General features: G+C 52.0%; 2 protein-coding genes across 2 annotated transcripts; one reads left to right on the top strand and one right to left on the bottom strand.

Annotated features, from left to right (window-relative positions):
- Positions 1–454: 454 nt before the first annotated feature.
- On the bottom strand, positions 455–1,432 carry LOC308228465 (olfactory receptor 14J1-like; the record flags this gene model as incomplete). The annotated part of the gene is made up of 1 exon (XM_080631824.1): positions 455–1,432. One exon carries the CDS (start codon positions 1,430–1,432, stop codon positions 455–457), a length of 978 nt encoding a protein of 325 aa, XP_080487950.1.
- Positions 1,433–9,068: 7,636 nt separating this feature from the next.
- On the top strand, positions 9,069–10,046 carry LOC308228608 (olfactory receptor 14A16-like; the record flags this gene model as incomplete). The annotated part of the gene is made up of 1 exon (XM_080631979.1): positions 9,069–10,046. One exon carries the CDS (start codon positions 9,069–9,071, stop codon positions 10,044–10,046), a length of 978 nt encoding a protein of 325 aa, XP_080488105.1.
- Between the last annotated feature and the right edge of the window lie 8,279 nt (positions 10,047–18,325).

Here is an 18,325-nt window from a genome sequence, read left to right as displayed (position 1 = left end):
AGCCAGGCAGCCCCAGCCTGTGCCATTGCAGGGGAGTGCCCTGCAGGGACCCCTCTGTCCCTTGCTCTCCTGCCCAGGACACCCTGAGAGCTCTGCAGCCCCCCCATGCCATCCCATCTCCCCACACCAGCACAACAGCCCTGGCCCTTGGACTCCTCAAGAGCTCTTCCTGCTCCAGGCACAGAGCAGCCACCCCAGAGCTGGAGCAGCCAGAAAGCTGATTTCATTCCCCTTCATTCCTGCCATGTGAGCACATATCACAGAGAAGAAGTTGCTGCAGGATCATTTATTTCCCTTAAATACAATGAAAGAACCCCACTGACACAAAGTCTGTGGGTCACACAACATGGGTGGCTAGTTAAGCTGGAGATGAAAACTGACATTTCTATGAAGACAACAACTACAAATTGAAACAGGAAACCAAATGTAAAGAAAGAAACTCAGACGTGGCCTATCATGACCTACACTGGCAGCCCTTTCCAGGGTAAAGCAAGCAGTACATGGCTGCTGAAACACATCCAGTCACCAGCTTCCTCACAGCATCCTTGAGCTCCTGGTTCCTCAGGCTGTAGATGAGGGGGTTCACTGCTGGAGGCACCACCGAGTACAGCACTGACACCACCAAATTCAAGGATGGGGAGGAGATGGAGAGGGGCTTCAAATAGCCAAAGGTAGCAGTGCTGACAAAGAGGGAGAGCACGGCCAGGTGAGGGAGGCACGTGGAAAAGGCTTTGTGGCGTCCCTGCTCAGAGGGGATCCTCAGCACAGCCCTGAAGATCTGCACATAGGACCCCACAATGAACACAAAACAGCCAAGTGCCAAACAGAAACCAAGCACATGAAGCCCAACTCCCCTGAGGTAGGAATGTGAGCAGGAGAGCTTGAGGATCTGGGGGATTTCACAGAAGAACTGCTCCACAGCATTGCCTCGGCAGAGGGGCAGTGAAAATGTATTGGCTGTGTGCAGCAGGGCAGTGAGAAACCCAGCGCCCCAGGCAGCTGCTGCCATGTGGACACAAGCTCTGCTGCCCAGGAGGCTCCCGTAGTGCAGGGGCTTGCAGATGGCCACGTAGCGGTCGTAGGACATGACAGTGAGGAGGGAAAACTCGGCTGACATGAAAAAGAGAAAGAAAAAGGCCTGTGCAGCACAACCTGTGTAGGAGACGGCCCTGGTGTCCCACAGGGAATTGGCCATGGATTTGGGGACAGTGGTGGAGATGCAGCCCAGGTCCAGCAGAGAGAGGTTAAGGAGGAAGAAGTACATGGGGGTGTGGAGGTGCTGGTCGCAGGCTGTGCTGGTGATGATGAGGCCGTTGCCCAGGAGAGCAGCCAGGAAGATGCCCAGGAAGAGCCAGAAGTGCCAGAGCTGCAGCTCCCGCCTGTCTGCGAATGGCAGGAGGAGGAAGTGGGTGATGGAGCTGCCGTTGGACATCTGCTGCCTCTGGGCATGGGGCACTGTCAGAGGAGAAAAAGACAGTGACAGGTTAGGACAGGAGGGATGTCAGATACAGAAGTTCAATTTACACACTCACGACTCTGGACGCTTTCGGTCTGCATAGGAGAGGCTCAGTGTGAATTCGTCATGATTGTGTCTGAGGTTGGTTTTTTTGTTTGTTTTCCCAGTGTCACATCTGAAGACTGACTCTATTAGGGATAAAATTCCTAATTAAGTTTTTGAAGGCAACTGTGAAGAGTCTGAGCATGGGAGAGACAAAAGGGCTCAGCTGTCTGTGGGGAAGTCATTGCTAGGCCACTCTCCATCATCTTTACCAAGTCTTGGGAAACAGGAGAGGTGCCTGAGGACTGGAGGAAAGCAAATGTCACTCCAGTCTTCAAAAAGGGCAAGAAGGAGGACCTGGGTAACTATAGACCGGTCAGCCTCACTTCCATCCCTGGGAAAGTGATGGAACACCTTATCCTTGATGCCATCTTAAGGCATGTCAAGGATAAGAAGGTTATGAGGGGCAGTCAACATGGCTTTACCAAGGGGAAGTCATGCTTGACCAACCTCATAGCCTTTTATGAGGAAATAACATTGTGGATGGATGATGGCAGAGCGGTGGATGTGGTCTACCTTGACTTCAGCAAAGCATTTGACACAGTCTCCCACAGCATCCTCATAGCTAAATTGAGGAAGTGTGGTCTGGATGATCAGGTAGTGAGGTGGACTGCGAACTGGCTGAAGGAGAGAAGCCAGAGAGTTGTAGTCTATGGGGCGGAGTCTAGTTGGAGGCCTGTATCTAGTGGAGTGCCTCAAGGGTCAGTACTGGGACCAGTATTATTTAATATATTCATCAATGATTTAGATGAGGGAATTGAGTGTACTGTCAGCAAGTTTGCTGATGACACTAAGCTGGGAGGAGTGGCTGACACGCCAGAAGGCTGTGCTGCCATCCAGCGAGCTCTGGACAGGCTGGAGAGTTGAGCAGGACTTGATGAAATATAACAAGGGAAAGTGTAGAGTCCTGCATCTGGGCAGGGACCTGCTGGAGAGAGTCCAGCGCAGGGCAACTAAGATGATTAAGGGAGTGGAGCATCTCCCTTATGAGGAAAGGCTGAGGGAGCTGGGTCTCTATAGTTTGGAGAAGAGGACACTGAGGGGTGACCTTATTAGTGTATATAAATATATGAAGGGGGAGTGTCACGAGGATGGAGCCAGGCTCTTCTCAGTGGCAAACAATGATAGGACAAGGGGTAATGGGTACAAACTGGAACACAAGAGGTTCCACTTAAACTTGAGAAGAAACTTCTTCTCAGTGAGGGTGACGGAACACTGGAACAGGCTGCCCAGGGAGGTTGTGGAGTCTCCTTCTCTGGAGACATTCAAAACCCGCCTGGACACATTCCTGTGTAACCTTATCTAGATGTTCCTGTTCCGGCAGGGGGATTGGACTAGATGATCTTTTGAGGTCCCTTCCAATCTCTAACATACTGTGATACTGTGACAGCACTGGGCATCCATGGCTGCACACCCACATTCACACCATGCAGCCAGCCCCGGGAAAAGGGACCTGCCTTGCCCTGTCCCTCGCATGGTGCAGAGAGAAGCCCTGCTCTGCAGCACATCCTCCTCCTTATCTACACAGAGAAACCAAGAGAGTCCTCCTGACAGATCCCATGGCCTGTCCGAGGCAGCAGCTTGAGGAGATCCCTCCAGGAACTGCAGCTGCATTGCCCTGCACCCAGAGCCTTACCATGCACAGGGCTGGGAAGGTTTCTCCTGCAGGGAGCTCTGAGCATCCTCCACTGCCAAGTGCCTTTAAGCTCTCTGAGGCTCGCAGGTCTCCCCTTGGTCCCAGCTCATCAGGAGAGGCCCAGCCGAGGTGGCTCTGCCTCTGCCCCACTGGGCTCCCTCCAGGGCTCCCCCCAGGTCTCCCTGGGGCTCCAGAGGAACCCCATGGTTAAGAGCATGAAGCATGTACTGATGTTCCCTCCCTCAGCTGGGAGACACACTGCCTTCCTGCAGCGTCATTTCTCTGCTGAGAGATGGAATTTGGTGTAAACAAAGTTTATCAGAATTACAGAATCGTTTAGATTCAAAAAGACACTGAAGATCAACTCTAGCTATCAACCAAAAACTGTCAAGTCCACCTCTGATCCATGTCAACAAGTGCCACATCTCCATGTCTTTTAAAGGCCTCCAGGAATGGTGACACAACCACTTCTGTGGGCAGCCTGTTTCTTGTCCCATCATTAGGACAGCCAGGCAAGGACAGGCTGGAATCTCCTTTACCCTTGATGATGGAGTGGATTCACCCTGGTTAGTTGAGGCATCTCCTCCTAACTGGAAGGGGACTCAGCTCCCTCCCATGAACACCACAAACCCACAGGAGGTAGGATTCCTCCTGCCTCTGGTCAGGTCTTCCTTGAAAAGGCACCTACATGAGGGAGCTTTGTCTCAGCATTAACATTGACTGGGGCCAGGAGTGACCTGTCTGGGTGCAAATCTCTGGTGACAGTTGGTATTACAGGGCTGGTCAAAGTTACATGCAAGTTATAGAGACAGGCCAAAGATACGTGCAGGCTGATATAGAGACAAGACAATATCGTTGGGAATATTCTTGTAAGCGCTCAGAGGCATCAGGCATCAGTTGCTATCAGTGATGCCAGGTCTGTCCTTTCTGCCACCCTTTAGCTGCAGGCATTGAGTGAACACAAAGTACATCACTGCAGGGTCTCTACTCACTCCCTTGATGATTCAGCTAAGGAACAGCCCAAGCATTTTAACTGTGTGCTTGGCTACATCTGGCTTTCAGAGACAGCATCCTTTATGCACAGCGATGGGTCATAGCAAATCTCAGACAAGCTCAAACAGGAATTGAAGAGCACCAGGATGAGATGCTCCTATTTCGGGAACAGTTAAAGAAGAAACAAGATAACACAGGACCACCACTAAATAAAGCAAGAGTACATGCAGGTAGATCTCAGACAGCCTATCTCCTCTTTGCCTCAGTTACCACCAGCAAGATCTCTCAGGACTTTGTGCTTTGAGAAGGGACCTTGGATGGGAAAGGGAAACAACCAGCACTGGATGGGGATCAAGTCAGGGGTTAGGGTCTTTGCAGACTACAGCCTTACCAGTTCATGAGACCAAAGGGGCAGCATCCAAGGTGCTGAGAGAATGTTTTTCACCAGGACCTGCTGGTCTGTTGCTGTCCCAGGAGAAAATGCACTGGACTCTGTGAGGCATCATTTAAAATGCAGTTCCCTAGATCTAGCTCTGTAAGGACAGAATTATACAGGTAGTCTCATGTCCCTTTGATGGCTGGAACCCCAAGAGATGTAGCATGGAGACAAGAAGGATGAGGAGGGTGGATGCCCCCTGCATGAAGGGGAAACCTGGATTTCTGGAGGTCCTCTGTGTGACAGGGAACAGGTTGGGTTGGCTTTTGTGACTGAGGATCAGAGGAGTCGGTAAGAGCGACATTGTTCTCACAGTTACAAACTACTTGCTCAGGGAGGGGAAACAGAAAAGGTCTTTTGCCAGCAGCTAAGGAAGTCTCCAGGCTAATGAGCTGGTACCTTGCAGGTAATTGCCCTGGCAGTCCCTGGCCATGCAAAGCAACAGGGTGCAACAGTGTGGAGGGTCTTGGCACAACGGGTTAACACAGGTGCAGGGCGGGCCAAGAGGGGTGATGCACCCCTGGAAAAGCTGGTCAGGATGTGATCATCAGTGTCAGCCTTGGCTGCCATGAGCATGCAATAGTGGGGACTCAGATGCTAAAGGGCATGAGGAAGGCCAGCAGCAGAGAACAGACTCTGGACTTACTTGGGGACAATTCCAGGAGTTTCCGTGGGAAGCGGCTCTGATGGTGAAGGAGCATGAGCAAGTCTGATAACGATCCCTGAGGCTGGAATACCTGGAGGGCTTCCAAGGTCCACCATGGCTTTTGCCACCTTTCTGAATGGTGGTCAGGCTCCTGAGGGCTTTAGCACAGTTCCAGAGCACCTGCGCATTCTGGAATGCCCGGTGTTATTCCACAGCCTTGCCAGAGCCTGCTGAGGCCTCTGCCTCCATCTAGAATGCTTGAGGAGATTCTGCAGGGTTGGTGCAGACTGCCAGGGCCCTGCCATGTTCTGCAATGTTGGGTGTCCTTCCAAGCATGCTGGTGGAAGCACTTCCATGGGCATTGCTGAAACCCTCCAGTTTCCCAGCAGGGCCTTCGCCGCCTTCCAGCAGCCCCGATGTGCTGCCGCGGTGCCGTGGCACCCCCAAGTCTTTCTCCACAGGGCTGCTCTGAATCTCTGCTCTGCCCAACCTGTAGCCGTGCCTGGGAATGCTCTAACCCAGGTGTAGGACCTTGCACTTGGCATGGTTAAACTTCAGAAGGTTGGCATCAGCCCACCTCACAAGCATGTCAAGGTCCCTCTGGATGGCATTCCTTCCCTCCAGCTTATCAACCGAACCACACAGCTTGGTGTCATCGGCAAACTTGCTGAGGGCGCACTCAATCCCACTGTTCATGTCACTGACAAAGATGTTGAACAAGACCGGTCCCAACACCGATCCCTGAGGGACACCACTTGTTACCGGTCTCCAGCCAGACATCGAGCCATTGAAGGCATCTCTTTGCTTGCGGCCATCCAGCCAGTTCTTTATCCACTGAGTGGTCCACCCATCAAATTGATGTCTCTCCAATTTAGAGACAAGGATGTCGTGTGGGACAGTGTCAAACGCTTTGCACAAGTCCAGGTAGATGACATCAACTGCTCTGCCCCTGTCCGTCAGTTTTGTAGCCCCACCATAGAAGGCAACCAAATTGGTCAGGCAGGATGTCCCCTTAGTGAAGCCATGCTGGTTGTCACCAACCACCTTGTTGTTTTTCATGTGCCTTAGCATGCCTTCCAGGAGAATCTGCTCCAAGATTTTGGCAGGCACGGAGGTGAGACTGACTGGTCTGTAATTCCCCGGCTCATCCATTTTCCCCTTCTTGAAAATGGGGGTTATATTTCCCTTTCTCCAGTCGTCAGGAACTTCACCTGACTGCCATGATTTTTCAAATATGATGGCCAGTGTCTTAGCAACTTCATTTGCCAGCTCCTTCAGGACGCGCAGATGGATGTCAGGTCCCATGGACTTGTGTACGTTCAGGTTTTTAAGATGGTCTTGAACCAGATCCTCTCCTACAGTGGGCCTAGGGTCTTTATTCTCACAGTCCCTGCGTCTGCCTTCCAAGACTTGGGTGGTGGGGTCAGAGCCTTTGCCAGTGAAGACCGAGGCAAAGAAGTCATTAAGAACCTCAGCCTTCCCCAAATCCATGGTAGCCAGTTCTCCCGATATCTTCTGGAGGGGACCTACATTGTCCCTAGTCTGTCTTTTATTCGCTACGTACCTATAGAATCCCTTCCTGGACTTAATGTTCTTAAGGGTCTTTTCCAATCTAAATGGTTCCATGATTCTACAAAATCTTATTTTTCAGACCAAACTCTGTCTCATCAGAGAAATGACACTGCAGGCAGGCAGTGTGTCTGCCAGCTGAGGGAGGAAACATCAGGGCTTGCTTCAGGCTTTTTCCCATGGGGTTCCCCTGGAGCACCAGGGAGCCCTGGAGGGTGCCCAGCAGGGCAGAGGCAGAGCCACCTTGGGCTGGGCCCCTGCTGCTGAGCTGGGCTGGGCTCCTGGGACGCAGATAGATGCTGGCAAGCGGGCAGTGCTGCAGAGAGACAGCTCTGGCCAGGAGCAGGGCTGGGGCACTGCCTGCAGGCACCCAGGGAAGACCTGTGAGCCTCAGAGAGCTTAAAGGCACTTGGCAGTGGAGGATGCTGAGAGCTCCCTGCAGGAGAAACCTTCCCAGCCCTGTGCATGGTAAGGCTCTGGGTGCAGGGCAATGCAGCTGCAGTTCCTGGAGGGATCTCCTCAAGCTGCTGCCTCGGACAGGCCATGGGATCTGTCAGGAGGACTCTCTTGGTTTCTCTGTGTAGATAAGGAGGAGGATGTGCTGCAGAGCAGGGCTTCTCTCTGCACCATGCGAGGGACAGGACAAGGCAGGTCCCTTTTCCCGGGGCTGGCTGCATGGTGTGAATGTGGGTGTGCAGCCATGGATGCCCAGTGCTGTCACAGTATCACAGTATGTTAGAGATTGGAAGGGACCTCAAAAGATCATCTAGTCCAATCCCCCTGCCGGAACAGGAACATCTAGATAAGGTTACACAGGAATGTGTCCAGGCGGGTTTTGAATGTCTCCAGAGAAGGAGACTCCACAACCTCCCTGGGCAGCCTGTTCCAGTGTTCCGTCACCCTCACTGAGAAGAAGTTTCTTCTCAAGTTTAAGTGGAACCTCTTGTGTTCCAGTTTGTACCCATTACCCCTTGTCCTATCATTGTTTGCCACTGAGAAGAGCCTGGCTCCATCCTCGTGACACTCCCCCTTCATATATTTATATACACTAATAAGGTCACCCCTCAGTGTCCTCTTCTCCAAACTATAGAGACCCAGCTCCCTCAGCCTTTCCTCATAAGGGAGATGCTCCACTCCCTTAATCATCTTAGTTGCCCTGCGCTGGACTCTCTCCAGCAGGTCCCTGTCCAGATGCAGGACTCTACACTTTCCCTTGTTATATTTCATCAAGTCCTGCCCAACTCTCCAGCCTGTCCAGAGCTCGCTGGATGGCAGCACAGCCTTCTGGCGTGTCAGCCACTCCTCCCAGCTTAGTGTCATCAGCAAACTTGCTGACAGTACACTCAATTCCCTCATCTAAATCATTGATGAATATATTAAATAATACTGGTCCCAGTACTGACCCTTGAGGCACTCCACTAGATACAGGCCTCCAACTAGACTCCGCCCCATAGACTACAACTCTCTGGCTTCTCTCCTTCAGCCAGTTCGCAGTCCACCTCACTACCTGATCATCCAGACCACACTTCCTCAATTTAGCTATGAGGATGCTGTGGGAGACTGTGTCAAATGCTTTGCTGAAGTCAAGGTAGACCACATCCACCGCTCTGCCATCATCCATCCACAATGTTATTTCCTCATAAAAGGCTATGAGGTTGGTCAAGCATGACTTCCCCTTGGTAAAGCCATGTTGACTGCCCCTCATGACCTTCTTATCCTTGACATGCCTTAAGATGGCATCAAGGATAAGGTGTTCCATCACTTTCCCAGGGATGGAAGTGAGGCTGACCGGTCTATAGTTACCCAGGTCCTCCTTCTTGCCCTTTTTGAAGACTGGAGTGACATTTGCTTTCCTCCAGTCCTCAGGCACCTCTCCTGTTTCCCAAGACTTGGTAAAGATGATGGAGAGTGGCCTAGCAATGACTTCCCCACAGACAGCTGAGCCCTTTTGTCTCTCCCATGCTCAGACTCTTCACAGTTGCCTTCAAAAACTTAATTAGGAATTTTATCCCTAATAGAGTCAGTCTTCAGATGTGACACTGGGAAAACAAACAAAAAAACCAACCTCAGACACAATCATGACGAATTCACACTGAGCCTCTCCTATGCAGACCGAAAGCGTCCAGAGTCGTGAGTGTGTAAATTGAACTTCTGTATCTGACATCCCTCCTGTCCTAACCTGTCACTGTCTTTTTCTCCTCTGACAGTGCCCCATGCCCAGAGGCAGCAGATGTCCAACGGCAGCTCCATCACCCACTTCCTCCTCCTGCCATTCGCAGACAGGCGGGAGCTGCAGCTCTGGCACTTCTGGCTCTTCCTGGGCATCTTCCTGGCTGCGCTCCTGGGCAACGGCCTCATCATCACCAGCACAGCCTGCGACCAGCACCTCCACACCCCCATGTACTTCTTCCTCCTTAACCTCTCTCTGCTGGACCTGGGCTGCATCTCCACCACTGTCCCCAAATCCATGGCCAATTCCCTGTGGGACACCAGGGCCGTCTCCTACACAGGTTGTGCTGCACAGGCCTTTTTCTTTCTCTTTTTCATGTCAGCCGAGTTTTCCCTCCTCACTGTCATGTCCTACGACCGCTACGTGGCCATCTGCAAGCCCCTGCACTACGGGAGCCTCCTGGGCAGCAGAGCTTGTGTCCACATGGCAGCAGCTGCCTGGGGCGCTGGGTTTCTCACTGCCCTGCTGCACACAGCCAATACATTTTCACTGCCCCTCTGCCGAGGCAATGCTGTGGAGCAGTTCTTCTGTGAAATCCCCCAGATCCTCAAGCTCTCCTGCTCACATTCCTACCTCAGGGGAGTTGGGCTTCATGTGCTTGGTTTCTATTTGGCACTTGGCTGTTTTGTGTTCATTGTGGGGTCCTATGTGCAGATCTTCAGGGCTGTGCTGAGGATCCCCTCTGAGCAGGGACGCCACAAAGCCTTTTCCACGTGCCTCCCTCACCTGGCCGTGCTCTCCCTCTTTGTCAGCACTGCTACCTTTGGCTATTTGAAGCCCCTCTCCATCTCCTCCCCATCCTTGAATCTGGTGGTGTCAGTGCTGTACTCGGTGGTGCCTCCAGCAGTGAACCCCCTCATCTACAGCCTGAGGAACCAGGAGCTCAAGGATGCTGTGAGGAAGCTGGTAACTGGATGTGTTTCAGCAGCCATGTACTGCTTGCTTTACCCTGGAAAGGGCTGCCAGTGTAGGTCATGATAGGCCACGTCTGAGTTTCTTTCTTTACATTTGGTTTCCTGTTTCAATTTGTAGTTATGTTGTCTTCATAGAAATGTCAGTTTTCATCTCCAGCTTAACTAGCCACCCATGTTGTGTGACCCACAGACTTTGTGTCAGTGGGGTTCTTTCATTGTATTTAAGGGAAATAAATGATCCTGCAGCAACTTCTTCTCTGTGATATGTGCTCACATGGCAGGAATGAAGGGGAATGAAATCAGCTTTCTGGCTGCTCCAGCTCTGGGGTGGCTGCTCTGTGCCTGGAGCAGGAAGAGCTCTTGAGGAGTCCAAGGGCCAGGGCTGTTGTGCTGGTGTGGTAAGATGGGATGGCATGGGGGGGCTGCAGAGCTCTCAGGGTGTCCTGGGCAGGAGAGCAAGGGACAGAGGGGTCCCTGCAGGGCACTCCCCTGCAATGGCACAGGCTGGGGCTGCCTGGCTGGGAGCAGCCCATGGGAAAGAACTGGGTGGGCAGGAGCTGGACAGGAGGCAGCGTGTGCCCTGGCAGCAAGGGAGGACAGCAGCATGGCGGGCTGTATGACCAGGAGCACGGCAGGAGAACAAGGGAAGGGATGCTCTGGAATACTCCATCCAGGTTTCAGATCCCCAGTTCAGGAACGCTATTGGCAAGCAGGAGTGGGTTTAGCAATTGGCCCTCAGGACAGGTGGGGACTGGAGCACGGTGCCTGTGGGGAGAGGCTGGGGGAGCTGGGCTTGTCCAGCCTGGAGAAGGGAAGGCTGATGGGGACCTGAGATCTTGGGAAGGGAAGGCTGTTGGGGACTGGCTGCCTGTACCAGCAAGGAGGACATGGAGAATACAGAGCCAGGCTCCTGACAATGGTGCCTGGTGTGAAAACAAAAGGCAATGGGGGAGAGTGACAGAGGAGAGGTTGAGCCAGGACATAAGGAAACCTTGTTCCCATAGGCTCAGGCAAGTGCTGCATCAGGTCACCCAGAGAGGCTGTGCAGGCTCTGGCCTTGGGGATTTCCAACTCAGACTGAATCAAGCCTTGAACCACTAGCCGTGACCCTGTTCTGGAGCGGTTGGACTTGAGACCTTCTGGGGTCCCTTCCAAACACTGTTCTCTTATGATCCTACAAAGATGGGTTTATGAAGGGCCCTGAAGTTGCTCTGAGGGCTGGAGCACGTCTCTGATGATGACAGCTGAGAGAGCTGAGGGTGCTGAGCCTGGAGAAGGCTGCAGGGAGACATCCTAGCAATCTGCCCATACTTAGACAGGGCCTACAAGAAATCTGGAGAGGGGCTTTCTGCAAGTGTGTGCAGTGACAGGACAAGGGGGAATGGCTTCAGCTAAAAAAAAGGCAGGTTTAGCTTGGACATTAGGAGGAAGTTCTTCTCTGTGAGGGTGCTGAGGAGCTGGCACAGGGTGCTCAGAGAAGATGTGGCTGCCCCATCCCTGGCAGTGTTCAAGGCCAGGTTGGATGGGAGTCAGGTTTGCTCTGAAGCTATGCTTTGCCCAGCTCTGACGTTCACAAGGGATGTCAGATGAAATCCCAGAATCATTTCATTTGAAAAGACCCTTGAGAACATCGAGTCCAGCCATTAACTGCTGTGCTCTAAGGGCTGGAGCACGTCTCCGATGAAGGCAGGCTGAGAGAGATGGGGGTGTTCCGCCTGGAGAAGAGAAGGTTCCAGGGAGACATCTTAGCATCTGCCCATAGCTAAACAGGGCCTACGAGAAATCTGGAGAGGGGCTTTTTAGAAGGGTGTGCAGTGACAGGACGAGGGGGAATGGATTTAAGCTGAAAAAAGGGAGATTTAGCTTGGACATTTGGAGGAATTTTTTTCTATTTGAGAGTGGTGGGACACTGGCACAGGGTGCACAGAGGATCCGTGGCTGCCTCATTCCTGGCAGTGTTCATGTTGGTTGGGAGTCATGTTATGTGTGAAACAGTGCTTTGTCCAGCTCTAACGTTCACAAGGGATGTCAGATGAAATCCAGATTGATTGTAAAGTCCTCTACATGTACTCATGACTCCGATGAGTCTGGTCTGCGCAAGAGAGGCTCAGCAAGGCCTTAGACTCTTTGACTGTGTTATTTATTTACTGGCATAGCACTGCTGAGGTTTGTGAGGGTTTTTTTTGAGGGGGTGTTATAAAACATTCTCTGTATGACTGAAAACCTGAAGAGTACTGAAATAGGGAGAAGTCCTCAGCTTTTTGCAGATTAGTGCAGAGGCAGGAGAGCTGCAGTGTCCATCAGACCTTTCCCATCTGCCCTGTGCTGAAACTCCCACTGCCTGCAAGGTGCTTTCACACACAAATTGCTCTTAAGAACCCCCACAAAAACCTGTCCCGTGCTGAGAGCAGGGCAGCACGGTTTAAAGGGACAGAACACGGAGGTCTCATGGGGAGAAGCAAAGGACTGTGCCCAGCAGACCATGGCCAGCAGCCACCTCCAGTGCCAGACACCAAGAGAGCTGCCTGAACGCACCCTCCCCAGGCCTGGGCTGCCCTTTCCCCCCACTCCCTGCCCATGTCTCTGCTGCCTGGAGCTGTCCCTGCCAGGAGCTGCTGCTCTGGGCCCAGCTCTGCTCCCTCTCAGTGCTCCCAGAGCCCATCCCATGGGCTGTGTGCTCAGCTCTGCCCTGCACACCCCTCCCGGCAGCAGGGCTCTGCCCAGGGGCAGCTCTGCCTCTGCAGGAACCTCACACCTGGCACCCCATGGATCCATCAATGGTGAATGGAGAAACATGGTCACCCCCTGAGGAAAGCCTTGAGAGCTTCTTAACTCTTCAGTGAGTTACTGGTGGCAATGAGCAGTGTGCAGGGAGGTGAGGGAGGGTGGAGGGAAGTCAGCAAGAAGCAAGGTGATGGTTCAGGGCTTTAACCAATCCTTACAAGCAGGTCGGAGCCCAGCAATGGAGAGCAGTTGATGTCTGTAGGTGGAGGAGGAGTAGGTGTTCCTGGAGTGTGGCTGCAGACCCTGGACAAAGCAGAGGCTGTCTGAGAAGTTTCCCTCATGGGAACATGCCTCAGTGTGGCCCATGGGGAATGCCCACTGCTGGGGGTGCCTGAACACTGCTCCTCATGCCCCATGAGCCGACCTCCCTGTCTCCCTCTCCTGCACTACCCAAACTTGCCTGGAATGCAGGATCCATCCCTGAGCCTGGAGAATGCAGGAACCTCCTGCAGTGAGAGAGGGTGCTACAGGCAAGAAGCTGTCCCAAATGAGGTGCCCTGTCCCCTGAACATGGGGTACCTTGCACCCAAGGACACCACCTTTACTTCTGGCTTTTGCCAGGAAGTTCTCAATCCAGACCATTGGCTTTTCCCACTGCTCTCCCATGGTGCTTAGTTCTCTATCCTGATGGCATCACCCATTCCTCTAGAAGCCTCCTGTAGATGGCCTTGCTGAGGGATATTCACTCCACCTACTGAATTGACACTATAGTAGCAGCCTACAACTACTTGAAATGTGGCTTCAGAGATGATGGAAGTTTTCTTGCTAGCAGGAAGAGAAGGAAACCTCTGCAAAGTGCAGCTTGGCAGGTTCAGACTAGAAGTTAGGAAAGGGAAATGTCTCTCCAAAGGTGGAGTTGTGGTGCAAGAGGTCACCCAGAGGGAGTCTGGCTCAGCCCATGGCTTTGTGTTTCAAGGAGCAGACAGTGATGGGTGCAGAGATGTGACTGAAGGTACAGAAATGCCAGGTGAGAGCCAGGTGGGAAAGCAAGATGGGTGTCAACAGCCTGAAGGGAAAGAGGTGCAGGCATGGGCCAGTGCAGGACAGTCTGCAGCAGAGATGAGTGAGGATTCTGGCAAGGCTGAAAGGCCCAAAAGAACAAAAGGTCTCTGTTGCCCTGGGCTATGGCAGTTGCCTCTTTCATCAAGGCCTTTGAGGAGAACTTTCTTTCTCAGGATTTCAGGCTCTTCTTCTCCAAGGGCTGTGGTCAGGGCTTGGCCTTTCTGCTTCATCAAACAAACCAAAGGTTTTCTCACCACCAGATACCTGCATCTTGTCTCCCAGGAGTCACAGCCTCCAGTTACTTGTTTTAACGAGTCCCTGGGGAGGCTTTGTCAGTAACAGCCCTCAGTGGGGTCCATTAATGCTGAAGGGCCTTGGGGTTTTGTTTCTGACTTGGACTTCTTGAAAGGTTTCCTCAGTCTCCTCTCAGCACCTGAGGTTCATGGACTCAGCCGAAATACACCATGGGGCTCATTAAAACCTTTGGGATTTGTCAAGCCTTGCAGATTGCACAGCACATTTTAGGATTCCGAGTGCAGGAAGATTGCAAAGGGCAACGGATAAAAGTTATTTTGAGGGTTTTTTTTTCTCTACTTTTCAGTTTAGAAATTTCTGTGACTTGTGGAATGCCTGGCACAGGGATCACTAGAACCTGCCAGCACCCCTCCTGCCGCCTTCCGCAATGCTCGGGGGGCTTGCGCGGGCCTGGCCAGAGCCAGGCAGGTCCCCTTGTGCTGAGCTCCCAGGGACAGCACCAGCAGCTGCACTGCCCAGGGGCTGCTCCTGCCCTGACACCTTCTCAGCACCTCTGACACCAGCAGCTCCTGCACACAGAAGGCTCCTGCTTCGCCCCCAGCACCTCTGCAGGCAGAGCTGAGCTCCAAGCACATGAACAAGCCCAGCGCCTCCTCCTCACCCAGCCCCTGCTCCTACAGCTGGGATGGCACCAGCACATCTCCTGACAGCTTCTCCTCCCTTTAGAGCACGCACCCACAATGTGTTTCAAGGCAACACTAAAACAGGATGGCAAAGTCAAAGAACATGTACCTGGATGCGCAGGGCAGCCACGGGAGATGCAGCCTCCCGAGGGAGGGCTCTACTCTGCACTGGTTCCTGCAGGGCTCTGGCTCCTTCAATAGCCCACGCTCAGCGTGGGGGCCCCGTCACAATGGGCGTCTCCGCAGCGACCACCACGGCTTTGTGATGGCGGCAGCATCGTGCCCATGGCCACTGGGCACCCAGGGGTGCTCTGGGAGTGGACATGGGGGGACCAGCCTCTGCCCTCTGCTGCCAGAGCCGTAGGTTCAGTCTCAGTAAAAGACAAACCTCAAGCCCTGCAGCAGCCACACTGAGCTCCCCTGCACACAGCACGCTCGCAGCATCCTTCATCCCACAACCCCAGAAGAAAGGGATGGCTCCATCCCGCCAAGTGCTTCCTTTTACTTCAATCCGCATAGAAAACAAACCAGATTCCTATGTTCCCTACACTGTGCGCTATTTACTGTGAGCACAAATCCCACTGACTCAATAATGCAGTCCTATGGCCAGACCCGATAGGGCAGACTGCCAGGGCCAGCCCCCACCCTGCCCCAGCCCCAGACAAGACCCCCCCGCAAAATAGCAACCCTCAGTTGTAGACTGAGAATCAGTGTAACAACAGGAAAGGTAAAATCTTCTATCGCTAAAATCACTATGAAGAGCTGTACAGCAAACTTTGCTGCTGTAGAGCTGTTGTGGTTTAAAAGGGACAGAGCATAAAACTAGACAGGAGAAAGGATAATGCTAACCAGCAGTGATGCCCAATGCAATTGCTCAGTACCCACTGAGCGATACCCAGCCTGACCCAATCCCATCCCTTCAGGGTGACTCCCCCAGTTTCTATCCTGGGCATGACATGCTGTGGGATGGAATACCCCTTTGGCTAGTTTGGGTCAGGTGTCCTGTCTGCTTCCTCCTGGCTATTTGTGCCCCTCCTCACTGCAGAGCATGAGAGACTGAAAAGTCCTTGATCAGGGTAAGTGCTACTGAGCAACAACGAAAGCATCAGTGTGTTACGAACGTTATTGCCAGAATATAGGCAGAACACAGCACTGCACCAGCTACAGGAAAGAGAATTAATTCTATCCCAGCCAAAACACCACCCAGGGGGCTGGGAGCTCAACCCCGATGTCAGCACCAGCCTCGCTGCCTGACCAGGCAGCCTTGAAACCCTTCACACCAAAGAACTGCTTCAGTTCCTAAGACAAGCCAGGGCTGCAGCAACTGCAGGAACTGTGGGTGCCCCTGGAACAGGGACTCCCAGGCAGAGGATGGAAGATCCCCATGAGCCCTTGGGCCATCATGAAGGGTTGATGCACCTGGGGATGCTGGCGCTGGCAGTGCAGAAGGTCCCTCCTCTTGGATGCTGCCCAATGATGCTGCAGGTGCTGCTTTGGGAAGTTCTCAGAGTCGTCTCTGCACAGTGACTGCCGTGGGGAGTCACTGCATGCAATATAAGCAGTGGGAGCCGTGATGTCATAGTGCATGGCAGGTGACATCACAGTGTGTGGCAGGTGATGTCACAGTGTGTCACAGCAGCCCTGCTGCCTGTCCAGGCACCAAGACGGGAACCAGGATAGGAGCTGCTCTTGCCTCCTCCACCAGCAACTTGTGTTCCAAGGAGCAGTTGTCATCTCCCAGTGCCTCACCATAGGGCGACTATGCACTAAACATTTGAGGAATGCGGAGGAGGATTTGGAATTGATGGTAGCCCCCTGGTGAAGGGGTACTGTGAATAATGGGGCTGAAGGTGCTGACAATGAGAATCAAGCACAACCACCAGCACAGGCACCTCAGATAAAGGGGGGAGGGTGGCAGGGGGCAATGGGCTGAAGGATTTTGCCCTACACCAGAGCAAACTAGGGGAAAATGAGGGGAAACTGTGATTGCACCTCTAAGTCAAGCTGTGCGTAATGATGGTCTGCTCATAATGAAGATTCCCTTTACTATTATCGATTTGAAGAGTTGGAAACAAGTGGCTGGTAATTACGCATCATGATTTCTAGAGTGTTGACAGGAATATGATTATTCGTAAGGCTCAGACTGCAGTACAGCAACAAATAACAGCAGGCACAGCAACAGGTACAGTGAATCTTCACGTACCTACCCCTGATCTGAACTGGGACCCTAATCGGGACAGGCAAGCTTTGAAACAATAGCGGAGGTGGATTTTATTCAGCATTAGGAATGCGATCCCCAAGGCAGTGAGCTGGTCTAAGCTATATGAAATAAAGCAAGATGTAAATGAATCACCTTCTGGATTTGTGGGAAGATTAAAAGATGTGATGCATAAATATGCTACTATTGATCCTGCAGCAGAGGAAAGAAGGAAAGAGTTAGGCCATTTAACAAAAAGTCAATCCAGGGAAGACATAAGGAAAAAGGTACAAAATCTTCAGGGGGAGGACCAATGTGATTTGGTAAAAACAATGGATGTGGCCTTGGAGACCTATCACAATCGGACCACTATTGCTCTGGTGCAAGTTCTCTGAAATGGTTCAAGTGGTTCAATAGTACTGGGGAGGGCTTTCAATCCCTGATTATTAATATAGGTATTATTAATAGAATTCATATAATTATTAATATAATACAACATTGTGTTTTGTTGGTTATAGTGTGTCAGGTTTCAACCAGGAATTTGTTAATGTATATGTGGGGGCATAAGATAAGCTCCAGAGTAAAACTGGAATCTTTAGGAGAAAAAAAAAGAGAGAAAAATTGCTTCCTGTAGCTATCCCACAAGAAAGGAGGAAAGGGGGGATTGGCCCAGGAGGAGTGGAAACAAGGATTACATGGAAAGGGTTGTGAACAGACTCCACAGGTTGCACTCAAAGGGAAAACGCCCTCAGATCAAAAGAAACACTGGAGATTTAGTGGACCATCACGACAGGCAGAGAGAATGATTCCTTTAGATGAAGATTGAGGAGGAGCGGGGGAAGATTCGAATCCCTCCCCAGCAGAGCCCCTGGCTACAGTTAGGTTGGGGAATGAGAAGGTAAAATTCCTTGTAGAAACAGAAGCTACTTATTCTGTTATAAATACTTGTAAAGGGCAATTAAGCAAACAAACCGCTGCAGGCATTGGTGCCACAGGTGGACAGGAACCCGGCCTTCCTTTACATTTGAGAAACTGGCAAACAGATGTTGAGAATCAAGTTCTTTGCATGCCCGAGTGCCCCATGCTGTTATTGGATAGAGATATACTGAGTAAATTACATGCATCCATTAGGGTTAAAGAAGGAAAATTCTGGTCTGTGTTCGTAATGAAAAAAAAAAAGCTGCGGAGTTAAGAGTTTTTGTTACAGAAACCAGGCACTGAGCCGGATATCACAGAGAAAGTGGGTATATCCGCAAGTATGGGCTGCCGAAGCACAAGGACCATCATGAGATGCAGAAGCGGTAACTATTCCTCTATGACAAGAGGACGTAGACTTGAAAGTATCAAACCGTTTGTAGCAGCAGTGGTTTTGACAACAGATCCAGAAGCAGGAGAGCTGACTCACAGCTGTTTACAGACCAT

This window comes from Psittacula echo (assembly GCF_963264785.1).
Source record: "Psittacula echo genome assembly, chromosome: 19".
NCBI classification, from domain to species: Eukaryota; Metazoa; Chordata; class Aves; order Psittaciformes; family Psittacidae; genus Psittacula; species Psittacula echo.
The sequence above is the reverse complement of the archived record's forward strand: the minus strand, read 5'-3'. Positions and strand labels throughout refer to the sequence as shown.